Below are 17,356 nucleotides of genomic sequence, written 5' to 3'. Positions count from 1 at the left end.
TTGTGAGTTACACCTATAGTAGAGTATATGCTGTACACAGGCAGTAGTGATTCAAAGTTAAATAACATAATAGGTCACTCGCTTTGCTCTTTGGAAATCCATCCAGAATTCAGAACAGTGCCAAAAATTTAATAAGCTTTTTCTTGGCCCGTTATATACATTGCCTGAAATTAATTTTTTTCATTTCATTAAATTTTGTTAACTTTTTGAGTTATTTTGCTAACAGGAAGACAATCAGACGACATAGTCCCTCCTTGGCGGAGGTAAAAAGAAACGTTCAATGAAAGGGAATCGCCGGGAGGTGGCGCCAGAGGCCGGAATCGTTGTCATGCGACATTGAAGCGTAGAAGAAGAAGTTGGCTTCTCTTTCACTTCCTTGTCAGAAGTTGTCAACGTAAGTATCCTAAAAAGCTCTTCTTCTACGCATCTAACACCCCCAACTTATACAGAGCCGTATCTATATGTTATCCGAGGGTTCATAGTACTTATATATTCAGAGGGGACAGATGTAAGGAAGTAGCAACTAGCTAATGCTAAATTCATTAAAACCTGCCACTGCATAAAATAAGATTATTACCTTTATTGGGCTGCTACAGCCGAACTTTAATGATGTCTGATTCAGTAATTCATCTATTCGTGTTCTGCCATTCGACCATCAAATTATATTTTAGTTCAGTTACGTATTAATATTCTAATGACCATGTCTACTTTGTCTGGATTACCTGGATTCCAGGTAGACTGTTGTAAACACATGACGTCACCTCTTATTAACAACAGACCAAAACACACCAAAGACTCTCATTTCATTATAATTACATTACTCTTTTTATTCCAATCCAGTATATCGTAAATGCAGACCTTTTCGATGCTGTATACAATTCTGTTCACAGACTGATGCTTTGTGGATATTCACATTTATATATTTTTAGTACTTTCACAGCAGTAAAAGCTAAAATTTAAGCATTAAACACGGCTGTGCTGTGAGCTTGCTCTGGTGCTCGTGGAGTGCCTTACATTTGAGTCCAAATATCATCACTGGACAAAGCTTCATTTTTGTCATTAATGCTTTCACCCAGATGTCGAGTAAAGAAGTGAAAACTGAATTGAAAAGCGCCAGAGAGGCTATTAAAAAAAAAGAATTCAAGGAGGCTCTAAAGCACTGTAAGGTAAAGTATTTCACACAGAGATTATCGAGTGACTTTAATATTAAAGTCTATCACAATATTGCTTTCTTGAACAGTAAGGTTTTATAACTCACCTTGTCCTTTTCAATCTGGATTTAGGCTGTTCTAAAACTCGAGAAGAACAACTATAATGCCTGGGTGTTCATTGGCCTTGCAGCCAGTGAGTTGGAGCAGCCAGACCAGGCTCAGACAGCCTATAAAAAAGCAGTTGAGCTGGAGCCTGAGCAGCTTCTAGCATGGCAGGTAAGGTCAGAAGGTGGAATAATCACTTGCAGCTTGCCTGACATGTCAAATATTTAGTACTGTGACAAAATAATTGACTGGGTGACACTGTAGTTAATGTGAAAGTACTGACTATGTTTTAGGGTTTGGCAAATCTTTATGAGAAGACTGATCAGTGGGATTTTAAAGATGAACTACCTAATGTCTATCAGAAGCTTGTTGACCTGTATGCAAGGTAAGAGAATGAATATGCCACTCTGTTGTGTCTTATACAGCTATGAATATTGCATTTTGTAAAGTTGTGATTATTTTAGAGGCAAAATAACACACAGGTTGATTGTCATTATGTTCCCCAATAACAGCTCTGACAAAAACAAATGTTATGAGCTGATCAGAAAGCTGTTGGACATCTATCACTCTGACAAAGAGTATTTAAAGGTGCGTATTCGGGTCAAAATGCACTGTTTTGTTTTGTTTTTTTCTCCACTGGAATTCGTGTGTGTGTGTGTGTGTGTGTGGTTGTGTTTGCACACAGTTGGCAAAGCTTTGGCTGCAGTTGCTTCATCTGAAGGAGGAAGAGGCTGTGGAGAGGAAAGAGTTACTACAGTTATGGCAAGAGATGGCCCAGCTCCTCTTAGACTGCCTTAATGAGGAGGAGCAGCACGGGGACATCCAGCAGCATGTGAGTGGCCCCAGCTGGAAACAGCACTTTGCCCTCGGACATCTCAGCGACGTTTCCTCAGCTTGTTTATTTGCACAGTTAATCACAGCGTTTGAAAAAGCCTTGAGTCTAATGGATGCTGTACCAGGGGAGGAACACAAGAAGGTTTCACTTGACTACATTAGATGTCTCTCCAAAGTACGTCTGCCACACATCTCAATTCACAGTTTTCAGATTGTGCAGATATTCTCGCGATCTGAATTAAATTTCCTTTTAGCTTCCAACAGAGGAAGGCAGACTGAAAGAGGCATGTGAGTCCATGCTGGCCCTGTATCCCAACCAAAGTTATCCACTTGAAGTTCTCTGTTCTCACTATCTCAACACAGGTGAGACTCCGGCGTCACTCTGAGGTTCTGCTTACGTTCATGTCACAGTGTCGATGCGTGCTGCTGTTTTAAGGTGCTCAGGATGAGGTTGCAGTCAGCTGTTTTTCACGGCTCCTGAATCTTGCCCCTAACAGTGGACTGGGCCATCTGGGTCTGGGCACCAAAGCCCTGCATGAAGGGAGGTTTAAAGATGCCATTAAGGAGCTCCAACAAGGTTACCGTGGTCTTCAACAAAAATTAGATTTTGCTTTGCATTTTGCAGAAATCAAGTGAATGACATTTGTCTTCTTTTTTAAAATTAGGTTTGAAGAAAATGAGCCTGAATACCGGATGGTACAGTCTCGCCGAAGCTCAGTTTAAAACCCACAAATACTCAGACAGTGCTGTGTCATGCTCTCAAGGTATATTTCTGCATATATATATATATATGAATGTAGTTATCCATAACCTGCAGTAGCAGCAATGTTTGCAGATGTGACTTGGTTAAATGGTGAACAACAGAGAAATATTTAAGGGTCCAGTTTGGGTTGGTGCAGTGATAAATGTCGTGTTTTCCAAGGTCTGGCACTTTGTGCTTCTGAGGACGAGCAACAAAGAGAAAAACTGCTCCGACTGAAGCTGGAAGCGTTAGTTGGGAGTGGAGGAGAGGAAGCTGCCAGTGAGGCCATGGAGACATTTTCACAGGTGCTGATTTGAATCAGAACCCTTCGGTCAAATGTGTGCAGATAGAATTGGCTTTGAGTCTATTTACTCATGCAGCATATTAGTAACTACAGAAATGGCAGTTTAGATATATATCCTATATATGTATGGTATGTTTTTACTTATCAGCTCTCAGGTGCTAAAGAAGACCCCGTTCTTTTAATGCTGAAAGGCCGTGCACACCTCAACATGGGACACGTTGACCAAGCTTTACAGGTTGAAGCGACGTTTGAATTCTGAACGTATTCACATTTAATATAAGTTGCACAGTTGAAGCTTTTGTCTCCTCTGTAGGCGTCATCAGAGTTGCTGTCCTCCCGTCCTAATCTGGCCCAGGCCTTCGTACTGAGAGGACTGGTCCAGGTCGCACAGGGAGAGCAGCAGCTGGCGGAAGAGAGGTAAAAGAAAAGGTCTCAGCCTTTAGATCTTAGTATGGACAGGATGGTTTAAATTATTCTATGCACTTGTTTGTTTGTTTGTTTGTTTTGCAGTTTCCTGAAGGCAATTAGCCAGAGTCCGGACTGTGGAGAGTATTATTTCCTGTTAGGGAAACTTTATTGGGACATGGGAGAGGCGACTCGTAATGACAGGAGCAAAGCCTACACACATCTAATCAAGGTTTGTCTGATTGGTAATTAGATAACGACTGCGACTAGAGTTTGTCTGATATAGGGTTTGGCACATTTTAGGCTGCAAAGTTGGACCCAAACGCTGGTCGTGTGTTCCACTACCTGGGACGTTATTACCAGGAGGTGGTGTGTGATCACGGACGCGCACGAGGCTGCTACAAGAAAGCTTTTGACTTGGACAACGATGATGTGGAGTCTGGGGCGGCTGCAGTGGATCTCAGTATGAAAGACGATGATATGGTTAGTAGATAACTGACACTTTTAAAAATCTATTATTCAGTTATGAGTGACCTTATTTTGTCTCACCCCCCCCCCCCCCCCCCCCCCCCCCAACCTATAGGACAGTGCCTTAGAAATGCTCCAGTCAGTCATCGAGAAAGCCACTCCAGGATCAGGAAAATGGGCTTGGCTGAGAAGAGGACTTTACTATCTGAAGATTGGACAGCATCAAAAAGCTATAGCTGAGTAGGTGCTTGAAATATTGTTGCTTTGGTCATTTTTTATACTTATTTAGCAGCATTAATCAACATATTTAATATTGCAGTCTGCAGGCCGCACTGAGGGCGGACCCTGAAGACTGGGTCTGTTGGGAGTGTTTAGGCGAGGCCTACCTGAACCGCAGAAGCTTCACGGCAGCTTTGAAGGCCTTTGGGAAGGCCCATCAGCTGCATCCCGGTTCTATCTACAGCGTCTACCAGGCCGCCGCCATCAAACAGACCCTTGGCAAGTTCAAAGAAGCAGTCGCTGAATATTTGCAAATCACAGCCCAACAGGATTATGTTCCCGCTCTTAAAGGTATGCGTTTCATATCGGTGTATCCAAGCTCGGACGTGTGTATCTGAGCCTTCATCAGACATCTCTGATCTCCGAAGGTCTCGGGGAGTGCCAGTTGTCCCTCGCTAAGAGTCTGATGGAAGACTGTAGAGATGGGGGAGCTGTGGACCTTATTCAGCAAGCAATCGTAAACCTTTTCAGGTAATGAGCAGACATTTGTGACACATTTCATTCCAGAGCAGACCTTCTTTGATTGCACCGATCGGTCATATTCAGAGCTGTGGAGCTGCGTCCAGACCTGAGCTGTTTGTGGAAACTGCTGGGAGATGCTTGCACAGCAGTTAGCACTGTGTCGCCAAACAGAGCCCAGCTAGCTATACCCGCTGCTTTGGCCGGCTTAGTCCCTGACGCTCAGAATCAGCTTTTGAACCAGGCCCAGGCACTTAAAGTCGGAGAGAGGTACGACCACAAGTCTGTCCGGCTGTATTCTAACAGCGTCGGGTCAGTTTGACAGGTGTGGCTTTTCTGCCCCGTTTGTTAAAAGTTGTGTTGTGTGTGCAGATGTTATGTCCGGGCCTTGAGGCTGATGCCTGAAGTCCCCAGTCTGTGGCATGACCTCGGACTCAACTATTACCACCAGTCCCGCCTGCCCTGCGTCTCAGGCGGGGAGGAGAACGCCCCGTGCCTCCTGCTAGAAAAGGCCCAGGAGGTGACACAGAAGCTTCCACGTCAATTTAGGAATTAATGATCCGAGAAGTGAATCTTTTATTTCATTATTTTGCCGTGTTCCTTCAGTGTCTAAAAAAGGCCGTGATGTTGGACAGTGCAAGTCACAACCACTGGAATGCCTTGGGAGTGATTTCAATGAGCAAAGGTAACGTGAACCTTGCACCAATTATCGATACCACCTGGTGAATAAGTCTTTGGTGTGGAATTCAGACCAAAAGCTGCTTGAGTGTATCCGTGACTACGAACAATATCTATATCTACTCATTTTTTGGGAAAGAGATGGCATTTCCATATCATTCTTTTGTAATTGCAGGTTTAGAGAACTTTGCTCTCGCTCAGCATTGCTTCATCAAATCAATTGAAGTAGAGCAAAATGTACGTATTGGCAGTTCCATATTTGTTAAGATGAACGCGTTTTAATTGCTGGATCGTCTTTCTGATACTTTTAACGACGCCAATGAATCTTTCCAGAATGTTGTTGCTTGGACAAATATCGGTACCCTCTATCTGAAGAAGGAGAACATTGAGGTGTGGAAGGGGCTTCTCCTTTTGTTTATTTCTCCGTCTTCTTTTCTTTTTTACTCATACGCACTAATGACAGATCATGTGTCTTCATAGCTGGCACACAAGGCTTTCAAGGTCGCTCAGTCCCTGGAGCCTCTTTATGTCAACTGTTGGATTGGACAGGTACAATCTGGAAGATAACTGGTCCACTTGCATATTATGTTTACCTGTGTAACTCTTCGTGTCTGTAGCTCTTCAGAGCCACCGTAGAAACAAATGTCCAGTAATTAAGTTGTTTTATTATGAAAATAATTGTTTAACTCTCTAAAAACTCTAAATCTTTCCAATCATATCTCCTCTCCCTCCACCCAGGCACTGATAGCAGAGAAGGTTGGAAACTATGACACCATGGATCTCTTCAGACACACCACAGAGCTCAGCACACATGTGCGTGACCTCCCGGCCCTTCAGGGCTGCCGCTGTAACACCCAGAAATGGCAGCACCACTTTCCTTCAGTTTCTCCCTAATGTGATGAAGATGATGCCACAAGTCTCACTGCTCGTTTTTCCTTTTGCAGATGGAGGGGGTGAAGGGTTATGCCTACTGGGTGTGTTCCACCCTGTTGGATAAGAGCAACAGAGACTCTGAACTGTACCGCTACAACATAGTCCAGATGAACGCCGTCTCCGCAGCACAGGTGGCCCTCACCAAGTACACGGGTACAGCACCGCCATTCAGACAGGAGCTGTAGATCCGGTATTTATAGCGTTGGGAGATTTGATCTGAGGTTTTCCCTCTTCTATCCCTTTCAGAAAGGATCCAGTGTGACCCTGCTGCCTTCATCATGCTTGGCTATTTGAACGAACATCTGCATTTGAAGCGGCAGGCTTTACATGGTTACCAAAGGTCCGTCTGGCTGGCATTAAATACTTCTGTGTGATATCAACAAGAGAGCAAATGACAGGAAGATGTGTGATACGTGTTCTGGTGTTTGACCTAGAGCTGTGGAGCTGCTTCAGTCCTCTTCAAGAGAGGAGCTGGTGTTTGCTCTGGGCAACTATGGCCGTGCTTTAAGGTAGAGAAGTGCTCCATGATGCAGGCTGGCAACCCTCTACATCTCTCCTTTATGTATTCCTCCTTATTTTCAGCACTTTGGGCCAGTGGGACAAAGCAGCGTGTGTCTATAAATCCACCCAGCTTCAGGAGCTCAGCGACGTGGTCGGGCTGGCTCTGGCCTACTGCAGGGCTGGACGCCTCACAGAGAGCAGAGATGGTGAGGACAGGAACACTTCCCAGGTGTGGATTGTGTACACGTTTATGCACAACAGGGACTGTGAACCAGCTGTTGGTTGTTGTGCTGTGCAGCCTATGACAGCGCCTTGGCTTTGGCTGCCACTGAGAAGGAGAAGGCCTACATCCTGACGGCCCAGGCCCTGCTTCAGCACCGGCAGGGGAACCTAGACTTGGCCAAAACGCTCCTCTTTAAATGGTGAGTTCACTTGCTCAGCTCTGTCGTACATTTCTATTTCGTGTCCTTCGTGTTTAAAGTCTTTGCCAGCACAGATTGTGATAATATAACACTTTTAGTGGAACTGTGAATGTCATATAATAATCCAGTGTGTCATTTTATAACAATTAATGATGGCAGTGTTAGTATTTCAGTAAATAAGCCAATATAACGTGTTACCGGACATAATTAGATTTCTGTGTCAATTAGAAGCCGTCTCCTGTCTGAATATAAAATAAAGAAAAGAAAAACACATCGGAGCAAAGTTAACATGTCAATACATCATTTGTTGACTTTAAAAGAAGCCGTTTTGGCTCATATAGAAAAAATTCATCGTAGCGTTGCAAGTGTGCTGCCGTTTTTGGGAACCGACACAGCAAAATAGAAGTTGTTGAGGGCTTCTGTGTGATACGATAAGATGTTTTATGAAAAGCTGTATTTAGCTGCCTGTTCTCTGTCATTACAGCTCAATGCTGAAGGAGCCGATTTCCGAGTCTCTCCTGTGTTTATGTGCGCTGGGTTTAGTCCACAGTGATGCTACATTAGCATCTGCTGCCCTCACTGAGCTGCTCAAGCAAGGTGCCCCCTCTGGTAGCGTTGTCGAGCAGCGGTGCCTTCTGACCTGTGCCTTGCTGGCCCTGCAGCGCAACTACAGCGCAGTGCAAAGAGAGGCCTCCCGAGCCGTGCACAGGTAGGTGTCACTGCCAGTGCCACGGAGCCACGTCCCTGATAGTGTGTACTGGACGCCGTGGCAACGGAAATACACATTTATTGTATTTCTGTGTTTAAAAAAACAAAATGTCTGTCTTGATTTACAGCAATCCTGGAAACGCATCTTTGTGGGCTTTGCTGTCCAGAGTGATACCGCAGTACTACCCCAGGAAGGCCAATGTGAGCCCTTACGCTTATTTGAAAGAAAAGCCCTCACAATATGTATATTTCCTGACATGTTTTCTTTTATGAGACTCATCTGTGTTAATAGGAATGCTGGTCGATGTTAATGTTAGTTCTACTTTACTAATATTAATGTCGATTATTACAATTCATGTTTTGTGTTGCCTTATCTTCCAGGGTGGAGCAACAGCTGGTCATGTAGCCTGTCTGTCCAGTATGACCCAGGGAAAGGTATAACCGTGATATTTGGGACCTAATAAGTTCTTTAGCAGAGTTTTCCATATTCCAAGTATGTTTTTCAGCCTTTAATTTATAAAAATCAGCACTGCTTGGAGTTGGATTTATGTATGCTATTATTATGATGGAATTCTGAACATGACACCTGTCAGTGCTGAATGTAGTAAATTGCGTGTTATTCCTGTGCCTGCAGAGGGCGCTGTTGTACAGTGGCGTGAACCAGCTGGCGAATGGGAGACACTCTGGAGAGGACAGTCACAACAATGCACTGAAGATGATGCAGAGGGCCGTACTTCTCTGTCCTGGTATAAATGCCCAATACATTGTTTTGCTGTCTCTGGTCATTTTTTATGTTTTTTTTTGCTTTAATCCAATGTTAATGTCCAATTCTTCCCTACTTTCAGACGATCCAGCAACATGGGCGGGATTAATGGCTGCCTGTCACACAGAAAACACTTGCTGTTATCTGTCAGGTTCTGCTCCAAGGAGACAAGGAATGGAGCAGTCTCTCATGGCAATTGTGTCTGAGAAAGGTGTGCGCACGGTTAATGGCTTTACGGAGTGTTTGAGGGAACGGCTAACGCTTTCTTTTCTGTCACAGTGTGTGATGTAGAGGAAATTGAGCGACCTCTGGCTCAGTCTCTGGAGGGATGGGTGCTACAACAGGCAGTGGCTGGTCTCATGTTGGCAGGACAGCTAGAACAAGCTGAAGCTCTGTGCTCTCAGGTGAGACAAGCTCGGTATTATCCTTTAGATGATGAGGATTTTATGAGGATTTGACTTTAGCTAATCAGATTTAAGGCAAAATGAAGTGATTCTTATGTACAGTAGGTGTGACTTTGATCTGAAGGATTCACACGACCCTTTTGTCCCGTCATGCACGGACCGGTTTAACATGTGGCGGATTAATCGAAAAGTTCACTGCAAATGTCTTTAGTCGCAGGCAGGATCAGTTCTTCACCAGTGGGGAATGACTTCTTAGCCTGAATCCAAAGCCATGAATCCATATTTACAGTCGCGCTTTTGCTTTTCTTGCTCATCGACTCTCCTTCTGTCCCCTCACTGGACCTTTGCTAGCTTGTGAGTTTAATATTAGCGGATTGTTCCTGCTTTTTTCCAGGTCCTGAGTGTTTCTCCAGAACATCCAGGAGTGCTGCTGCTGCTGAGGCAGGTTCAGTGTCAGCGGCTCCTGGGGGCCGCTGACCACGCCGTCCTCCCAGATGGCGTTTTGGAGCAACTGAACAACACGGTGATGGTGAACCCCACCAACCTCGGTGCGTGGCATGTAAGTGGAAGCAGCAAATTACTGTTCAACCTGCTGTACTTTCATCTCCTCCCTGCATTTCCTTTGTGACCTCTCACTTTACTCTCCCACATTTCCCACTTTGAACTCTGCTCATCCTCCACCTTCCAACCCCTCCCTGCTGTCCCTCTCAGTGGCTGGCTGAGGTGTACCGCGGCCAGGGCCTGCTGCTCCAGGCCGTCATGGCGTACCGGCAGAGCCTGCAGCTGGCCTCACAACTCGGGATCCACAACAGCCAGTTCGCAAGCCTCCTCCGCCTGGCCCTGCTGGCCTTAAGGCCCTGCATGGTGAGTTCCTGCATCCAAAAATGCTGATGTTTTCAGATGAAAGTGTTTATCACTGAAGCTAGGCTGAAGGCTTTCTGTAAGAAAGGTCTTGCTGTTTATCTTTAACTGTTTATCAGGCTGCACCTTGTGTATTAGGTTATTATGCAGACAGACAGGCAGACCTGAAACCACTATAGGTTAGTCGTAAGCAGGAGACTCACATATGTGATTCAACCTTTCAGGCAGGTGTCCAAGGCAACCAGTGGGCAGACTTGATCTTAGAAGCCACCGCTGAGGTCTTGAAGCTGAGTCCAGCTCCTGTGGCGCTGCTTTTCCAGGCCCTGCTGCAGTTTGCTACCAAAATGCCTGCGAGGTTGGTTTCATCCGCGTGTAGTTTGTGTAGGAAGAAGCTGATCCTGTGACCGGAGCTCGTCACATTGGTTTAAAGCAGATTAGTAACTGACTATATTCTTTGGAACTCTTCTCCTACAATCAACAATTTAAGAATTTTCCCTTTATCACGCTGAAAGACAAAGAATGGTTAATAAAGATAAGGCGACCACGCACTTTACGGATTCTTCAAACAATTGATGTCACATTTTAGTTCAATTTCATGTGTGTCAGAGAAACACGGCGTTCCCTGGAGAGGCTGACGTGCGTCTCCTCTCAAGACTTCCCAGTCACAGTGGTGCAGGTGGCCAGGTGGTACCTTCTCAGGCATTTACATGCTAAAGGGGACGAGGAACTGATAAAGGTGAGCACGTAGGACCCATTTTGTCTGATCTCCATACATGGTGTATGTATGTAGCTGTTGCTCACTTCAGCACATGCAGAGATTCTAATGGTGTTTTCACTTTTCCAGGTCCATTTGCAACATGCGAAAGAGAGTGGAGATGAAAGGCTGCTGACATTTCATTCATTGCTCAACAAATCCCAGCTGTAATGTGCAACCGCTCTACAAAAACATTACACAGGTTAGCAGGTCTATGTATATGCTTCCGATTCTCCCCAATAAAAAAACAACAACTTCACAATTGGTTCTTCTGTTTATTCATGTAACCAGAATTCTGTGGTTGAACCTTCCTGACCACGAGAATTCAACGTATTCCAAGTAAACACAAAAAGGAAGCATAAAAACACGTCGACGTTAATACTGCAACGGTGAGACGTCATCGGCGGAAACGCCGCCGCCTCAAGCACCCGCGGTTCCGCTTTGCTTTGCTTTAGACCCTTCTGCACACGTGTTGAGGCATAAATATGCAGATGTCTTGGTTGCAGCTCCAGCATGCTTGTGTAACGTGGGACCCCGCGCGAACTTCCCTCATGCACAGGGGACACACATGAATGGTGCCATCCGCTGCGGGGTCCCGGAGGTGGGTCGCCACCAGCTGCTGAAGCTCCTGAAGCACAGCATCTGGTGCTTTTGCGATGGCCACCACTTTGATGTTTTTGGGGTCGAACACACAATCCTCCTCGAGACCACTTGGCACCGCTTTCATGCCACAGTTGGGGGGCACCCATGCGGTGTCGTAGCCCTCCTCGTTCCATGTGTACTGCAGGGGATGATTGTCCTTGTTGATGCGCTTCACCCGACCAACGCGCACAAGCAGCTCCAGAACCACGCGGTCAGAGGCGGGGTTGTTTAACGGGTAACGCTCTGCCTTCGTTTGGTCACGACTGACGTACACGCCCTTCCCGAGCATTCCTCCCTGGGACTGCATAAAGCCATTAGCGATGATGAGCCGAGCACTGGCGACGCTGGTGCCGTGGTACATGGTGTAGATGCCACAATTCCTGGGTTTCTGCGTCGCGCCGAGCTGGCCACTCGGCTGGTCTTCGTCATAGATCACAACCCAACCACTGAACTGCAGCGACATCCTGCTGAAGCAGCTGTTTTTTCTAAATAAAATAAAAAATCAGAAAAGTCCAGGATTAACCTTCACATAAGATGATCAACATAAACACATTTTTATCCAGTTTCTGGTGCACTTTGTGCGTCAAGCTTTCAGGCTCTCACAGAACGAAAAAACGAAGCAATCAGGGTCATTTGCGTGATTAAAGAACTTTTCAAAATCAAACGATCGACACCGTGATTTCATTCTTTCAGCGCGTTTCGACATTTTGTCAGTATCCGAGAGAGGTGCACGCGCGCGCATGCACACACTTAGGAGAGACCGCGCGGGAAAACAGGAAGTTCAACGAAATAGAAAAGAAAGATTGACTAAAGTTTCAATATTCCAGCTCTTGTCAAATGACGCGCGTCCGCACCGCGTCCGCGCCGCATCCTGCGCGCATTTGGCTGCGCGGCGCTTCCGCGTCCAGCCTGAACCCGCTCGATGGTTCGGATATACTCGCCCGAGTCAGCAGCACGACACAAATCACACAAAATCGTTATTTTTAACAGAAGGTATCGAAATAGTTGCAGCCTCGACCTCCAGTCAGAGGGTTTTTCCGTTAATTCTCCATCCGGACAATTACGCAGCGGCACCGACGCGTATTGGCTCGACCTTGAAAAATATAAGATCATTGGTTGTTGGTTTCATCATGTAGTTCGAGTAAAATGATTCTAAATGTAACTTTCTGAGAATGGAACAGCGAGCCAGTACCTGCTTCTGGCTCCGCTTTGTAACAAAGTATTCCAGTTTTGACATCAGTATCGGGTTCTGAAGAGTGTTCCGAGAACACACAAACTTCAAGTTAAAAACCCGCCACGAGGGCGGTTTAGGCATGTTTCAGTCCACCGACGGCTCGTTTTTGGACCTCTTATCTATGTGTAACACATTGAATTTATCAGATTTCCACTCTTATTTTTGGAAACCGAGATTCCATTTATGAGGACGCAAAAAAGGGAACTTTCACTGATTTTTTCCCTCTTCGGCTGCACATAAAGAAAGTCCATAAAATGTATGTGACGGTTTGTATTATTGGAGAATTCTTCCCAGTTACAATAATCCGAGTCACGTTAGTGAGGACAGGAGCGACTTACCGTGAGCAGAGCCAGGAACTCTGGAGCGGTCTGAGTTTCTCTTCTGGTTTATTTTGAGTTCAAGTGCAAATATCGCGAGACTATCAGGATACGTTGCATTTACCAAAGACGTGAGATGGAATCATGATTCATACAGCTCAGTTTTAATCTTTGGTAAGTTTTTATTTGCTGGATCAGAAGAGATACATGAAGACTTGAGGTGTGATTACAGAGGATTACAATCATGTGACCCAACAATAAAATAATACTTTGCTGGTGATTTCTAATATATGAAACTATATTTGTTTCAGACGTGTGATGAGGCCCGGGGGGGGAGGGGCAACCCTCCGCTCACGGTTTGGCTCCACACTTATGCTCGATCATCAGAATGCAGATGTCTTGGTGGCAGGCCCAGCATCCCTGCACGACGTGCGGAACATCCCGGTGAGTTCTTCTTCTACACAATGAGCAAACTTTTCTATCACCGCGGTCTTCCGGCTTTTTGTCCAGAAGCTTCACAAGGTCTTTCTCTATGGCAGAGGTATGCGCCCTTGCAATGCCCACCACCTCCACCCTCCGGGGGTCAAACACACAATTCTCCTGCAGCCCGCTGGGCACAGAGGCCATCTTGGCGTCAGGCGGCACCCAGGCGGAATCAAAGCCATTCTTGCTCCAGGTGGTCAGCAGGGGGTCTTTATCATCACGGATTTCCTTGCACTTCCCAAGACGCACTCTTAATTTCAAGACCACGCGGTCTGACAATGCACTGTTCCTTGGATAGTTGCACGCCTTCAATACGTCCCGGGTGACGTACACGCCCTCCCCCAGCAGTCCGACCTTTGACCGCTGGAATCCATTGGGGATGATGAGCCGGGCGTTGGCCACCGTGGTGCCGTGGTACATGGTGTAGATGCCTCGCCTACGAGGCTTCTTATTCATCTTCAGCTCGCCGTGGTGAACGGAGTACTCGCTGTCCTCCACCCTCCATCCACTGAATCTCACTGACATCTTGGGTTAGAGTTTTCTGCTGACTCGGTTCTGCAACCTTAGATGTACAAGTTAGTTTAGTGAGTTAGTTTAGTCAAGTTAATATTACCATATATGGACACAAAATGCATTCACGTTTTCTCAATGACCTTAAATATGTACATGCATGTTATATTCTAACATGTTTAATCGTCATTTCACTGTTAAACTTTGGTGATTTCGGGGCCTAAAATGGAAAAAGTGACGTAAGTCCAGTGGAATTCTCTTAAATCCGAATTCTCTTCGTCCTGGGCGGCTAATCTCCAGGATCTCTCTACGGGAGTAGCTTACCTTCGTTGGTGATGGCCGTCAGACTGCAGCCACGTACAGAAAATGAGTTTAAAATGTCGTCCAGGCGTTTTCCCCTTCGGGCTGCTTTTACTTTCGGTTTTGTCCCGTCGCTCGTTGTGACGTCACTGCGCCCTCCGACAAGCAGCAACGTTGGATCGTTTCCCGGAATCGATCCACGTCGGGATCGTTTCTTTCTTCTAAACTTACATCTATATTTCGCTGCATCAGAAACGACCTGCTGTTACATTAAATGTAAATGTGACAAACGCTTTTGGAATTTCCTGGTTTTCTGAATTATATTTTATGACAAATGTGCCTAAAATAATAACACAAAGAGAATGTGGGTTTTTGTGGCCCTTTACCCGGGTAATAACTGGTTGCTCGTGGTTGTGTCAGGCAGCTGAGCAGGCCCACATCATGCTTTTACCACGATATGCAGCGTTTCTCCTCTCTGTCATAGACACACTTTAATGTCCTGTGGACTCATCCGTGCACGTGTTGGCAGCTTCATTGACACAGTCACATCTGTGGGGTCACTCTGGGATGTTGTCTGATTGACGACTAGAGAAATTTTACGTCTTTGAAGCCACTTTGCGACTCTTTCCGTCTTTATGTAGAAATCATGACCGGAGGTCTCAATGTGGTGTGGTCCCGATCCAAACCACTAGGGGGCAGCCTTCTTTTCTGGGTGCACTTTGCATGTTCCCTCCGTGTACTCTGCTTCCTCTCATTGGCTTTTCCAAAATGTCTTTAGGTGTGAGCCACAGCTCTCAATATTTTTATTTAAGACTTTCTGACAGCACTGAAAGAGTTTAACGAATTTATTGCAGGATTTAACCTTTTTTTTTTTTTCCAAATGGTAAAAAACAGTTTAATCAACTTGTGGAATTCTGATTTATTAAACTGAGACAGATTCAAGGTGGATGATTTTTGCACAATATTGATGAAATAATGGTCGTTATTTGAGTCAATAGAAGGAAAAGCAGCTAACACTAACAGCATCATTCGATGCTAACCGAGCCACCACTTCCTGGGCTTTGGTGTGGACGTCTTCTCTTGTCCTTTGGACCTCAAATGAATCGTGCACAGGCTCAAACCCTGAATGGATCCACGCCCAAAGAGACGCACGTGCGCGGATAGAAATGCAGCTAACCTGCATGCGCTGCAGATATGAATGCTGTAAACTGCATGAATGGATTTCTCCTCCTCCTCATGCGTTGCTGTGGTCAGCACCTGCTAATCCCTCCATAAATGTAACAGAACCAGCAGCATCCAAACAGTCCTCTGCTTCCTGGACGGTTTGAGAGAATGTGTTTAAAAAAAGATTCATTCAGGACTGTTTTAGTTGTTTGATAGATTTTTACTTTTGCTGAACTTTGACCTCCTATTAGCATTCTCGAGCAAAAAAAACCCCCAAAAGTGAAAATCTAGAAACTAGAACTTCTCCATTCAAACGGAGGCGTGTTGAGGTGGATGTTTGTGCCATCGCCAGTGTTCTGTTGTGTTAACACTGTTGTGTTACTGTGCTGTGTGCAGGGGTTGTGGTTTGTTGTTTCTCTCCAACGTCACCAGCGCCGTCTCACAGCTGCCCCACAGAGACACCAGGAAACGTGTCGGCTGTAGTACAGCGAGAGGACACGAATTTTGCCGACGTGACGTTAAATGTGAGACTTCTTCAGCGTTTCTGTTGGTTTTTGGTGACAACCTCAAAACTCAAATAACCCTCAATGAAGCAGTAACTTGGATTCACAAGGTATCCAAATGTTTCGGCTGTTTAAAGACTGTTTAAAGACTGTTTAAAGACTGTTTAAAGACTGTTTAAAGACTGTTGAATTTGATGAGTATAAATTGAAGCTTATGGATTTTCCCCATCAGGTTTGTTCAGAGAATTTAAAATGTGCAGCTCATACAAGTGTTAGTGAGGGTTAGGGCCCGGGCCCGTGGACCTGATGGTTTCGTGTCACTGGTGCTGTCCCAGATGTGTCCCAGATGTGTCCCAGATGTGTCCCAGATGTGTCCCAGATGTGTGGGTGACAGCGGGGTGCACCCTGGGTCAGCAGCTCATTGCAGGGGCCTGAGTTGAAGGCCTCAGCAGGTATCAGAACACCTTCCAGCTTCAGTGAACTCCTCTGCTTCTCCTCACCGTCCCCAAACTGAGCTACCAGGTCTTTACTTCTGGTGGCTTCTGCTTTGTGGATCTGCTGCGTTGCCGCTGATGCCGTCAGGACCAGAACCGCAGCGGTGACCCACTTCTTCAGGTTTTCAATCATAGCCGTGGTAAATGGTGGACCCACCTCCACCGCTAATGTCCTGTCATCACTATGATTGACCACCCTGGGCCATCAGCACCCTGAGTGCAGCCTGTGTGTGTGTGTGTGTGTGTAGGTGTGTGTATGTGTGTGTGTGTGTGTGTGCATGGCTCAGTGACTGGCTCTTATGAAGGACACCATCCAGGATTCTTCTGAGATTTATTAAAATTGAAATTTTAATCACATACACACACACAGACACATACACACACCCCCACACACACATACACCCCCCCACACACACCCACACATACACACACACACACACACACACACACACACACACTACAGAGATGCGGGCTGACCAGCGGGTTGATGGCAGGGACATGCAGTGCAGAGCTTCTGCTCCACCACTCACACCTGAAAGGTGTCCCTGAGGGTGAAAGGTGTCCCTGATGGTGAAAGGTGTCCCTGAGGGTGAAAGGTGTCCCTGATGGTGAAAGGTGTCCCTGGGGGTGAAAGGTGTCCCTGAGGGTGAAAGGTGTCCCTGAGGGTGAAAGGTGTCCCTGATGGTGAAAGGTGTCCCTGAGGGTGAAAGGTGTCCCTGATGGTGAAAGGTGTCCCTGGGGGTGAAAGGTGTCCCTGGGGGTGAAAGGTGTCCCTGAGGGTGAAAGGTGTCCTTGATGGTGAAAGGTGTCCCTGATGGTGAAAGGTGCCCCTGAGGGTGAAAGGTGCCCCTGATGGTGAAAGGTGTCCCTGATGGTGAAAGGTGCCCCTGAGGGTGAAAGGTGCCCCTGATGGTGAAAGGTGTCCCTGAGGGTGAAAG

General features: G+C 46.1%; 2 protein-coding genes across 3 annotated transcripts; one reads left to right on the top strand and one right to left on the bottom strand.

Annotated features, from left to right (window-relative positions):
* Positions 1-248: 248 nt before the first annotated feature.
* skic3 (SKI3 subunit of superkiller complex) lies at positions 249-11,030 on the top strand. 2 transcript variants are annotated; one of them, XM_011616057.2, is made up of 41 exons: positions 249-394; positions 1,077-1,166; positions 1,284-1,427; positions 1,550-1,641; positions 1,769-1,844; positions 1,942-2,088; positions 2,167-2,265; positions 2,345-2,453; positions 2,527-2,667; positions 2,756-2,854; positions 3,013-3,137; positions 3,285-3,371; positions 3,450-3,553; positions 3,647-3,773; positions 3,845-4,024; positions 4,125-4,249; positions 4,329-4,579; positions 4,657-4,759; positions 4,835-5,017; positions 5,120-5,267; positions 5,354-5,432; positions 5,601-5,662; positions 5,759-5,815; positions 5,906-5,974; positions 6,164-6,238; positions 6,370-6,511; positions 6,605-6,698; positions 6,793-6,867; positions 6,941-7,065; positions 7,158-7,281; positions 7,766-7,990; positions 8,118-8,190; positions 8,371-8,424; positions 8,624-8,735; positions 8,835-8,963; positions 9,032-9,156; positions 9,551-9,715; positions 9,868-10,020; positions 10,242-10,372; positions 10,624-10,753; positions 10,862-11,030. In XM_011616057.2, the coding sequence occupies exons 2-41, from the start codon at positions 1,077-1,079 to the stop codon at positions 10,940-10,942; spliced, it is 4,710 nt and encodes a 1,569-aa protein (XP_011614359.2). In that variant the 5' UTR covers positions 249-394; the 3' UTR covers positions 10,943-11,030. The 2 variants fall into 2 exon arrangements, with proteins under 2 accessions (XP_011614359.2, XP_011614358.2); XM_011616056.2 differs by lacking the exon at positions 249-394 and adding an exon at positions 429-733.
* LOC101080231 (uncharacterized) lies at positions 11,030-14,426 on the bottom strand. Its single transcript, XM_029829563.1, has 4 exons — positions 14,282-14,426; positions 13,320-14,009; positions 12,432-12,527; positions 11,030-11,898 (listed from the first exon to the last, which is right to left on the bottom strand). The coding sequence occupies exons 2-4, from the start codon at positions 13,970-13,972 to the stop codon at positions 11,223-11,225; spliced, it is 1,425 nt and encodes a 474-aa protein (XP_029685423.1). The 5' UTR covers positions 13,973-14,009; positions 14,282-14,426; the 3' UTR covers positions 11,030-11,222.
* Positions 14,427-17,356: the final 2,930 nt, after the last annotated feature.

The sequence above is a fragment of the Takifugu rubripes genome, chromosome 21 (assembly GCF_901000725.2).
Source record: "Takifugu rubripes chromosome 21, fTakRub1.2, whole genome shotgun sequence".
Lineage (NCBI taxonomy): Eukaryota > Metazoa > Chordata > Actinopteri > Tetraodontiformes > Tetraodontidae > Takifugu > Takifugu rubripes.
The sequence above is the reverse complement of the archived record's forward strand: the minus strand, read 5'-3'. Positions and strand labels throughout refer to the sequence as shown.

Bases quoted from the DNA above. Each gene is read 5' to 3' on its own strand.
- skic3 (XM_011616056.2), top strand. From the start codon at position 695: ATGACCATGTCTACTTTGTCTGGATTACCTGGATTCCAG. The intron at 4,580-4,656 runs GTATGCGTTTCA...TGATCTCCGAAG, and splicing joins TTATGTTCCCGCTCTTAAAG to GTCTCGGGGAGTGCCAGTTG. The intron at 6,868-6,940 runs GTAGAGAAGTGC...CCTTATTTTCAG, and splicing joins AACTATGGCCGTGCTTTAAG to CACTTTGGGCCAGTGGGACA.
- LOC101080231 (XM_029829563.1), bottom strand. From the start codon at position 13,972: ATGTCAGTGAGATTCAGTGGATGGAGGGTGGAGGACAGCGAGTACTCC. The intron at 12,528-13,319 runs GTGAGCGGAGGG...AAACCAACAACC, and splicing joins CATAAGTGTGGAGCCAAACC to AATGATCTTATATTTTTCAA. The intron at 11,899-12,431 runs GTCGAGGCTGCA...TATTTTATTTAG, and splicing joins GAAAAACCCTCTGACTGGAG to AAAAAACAGCTGCTTCAGCA.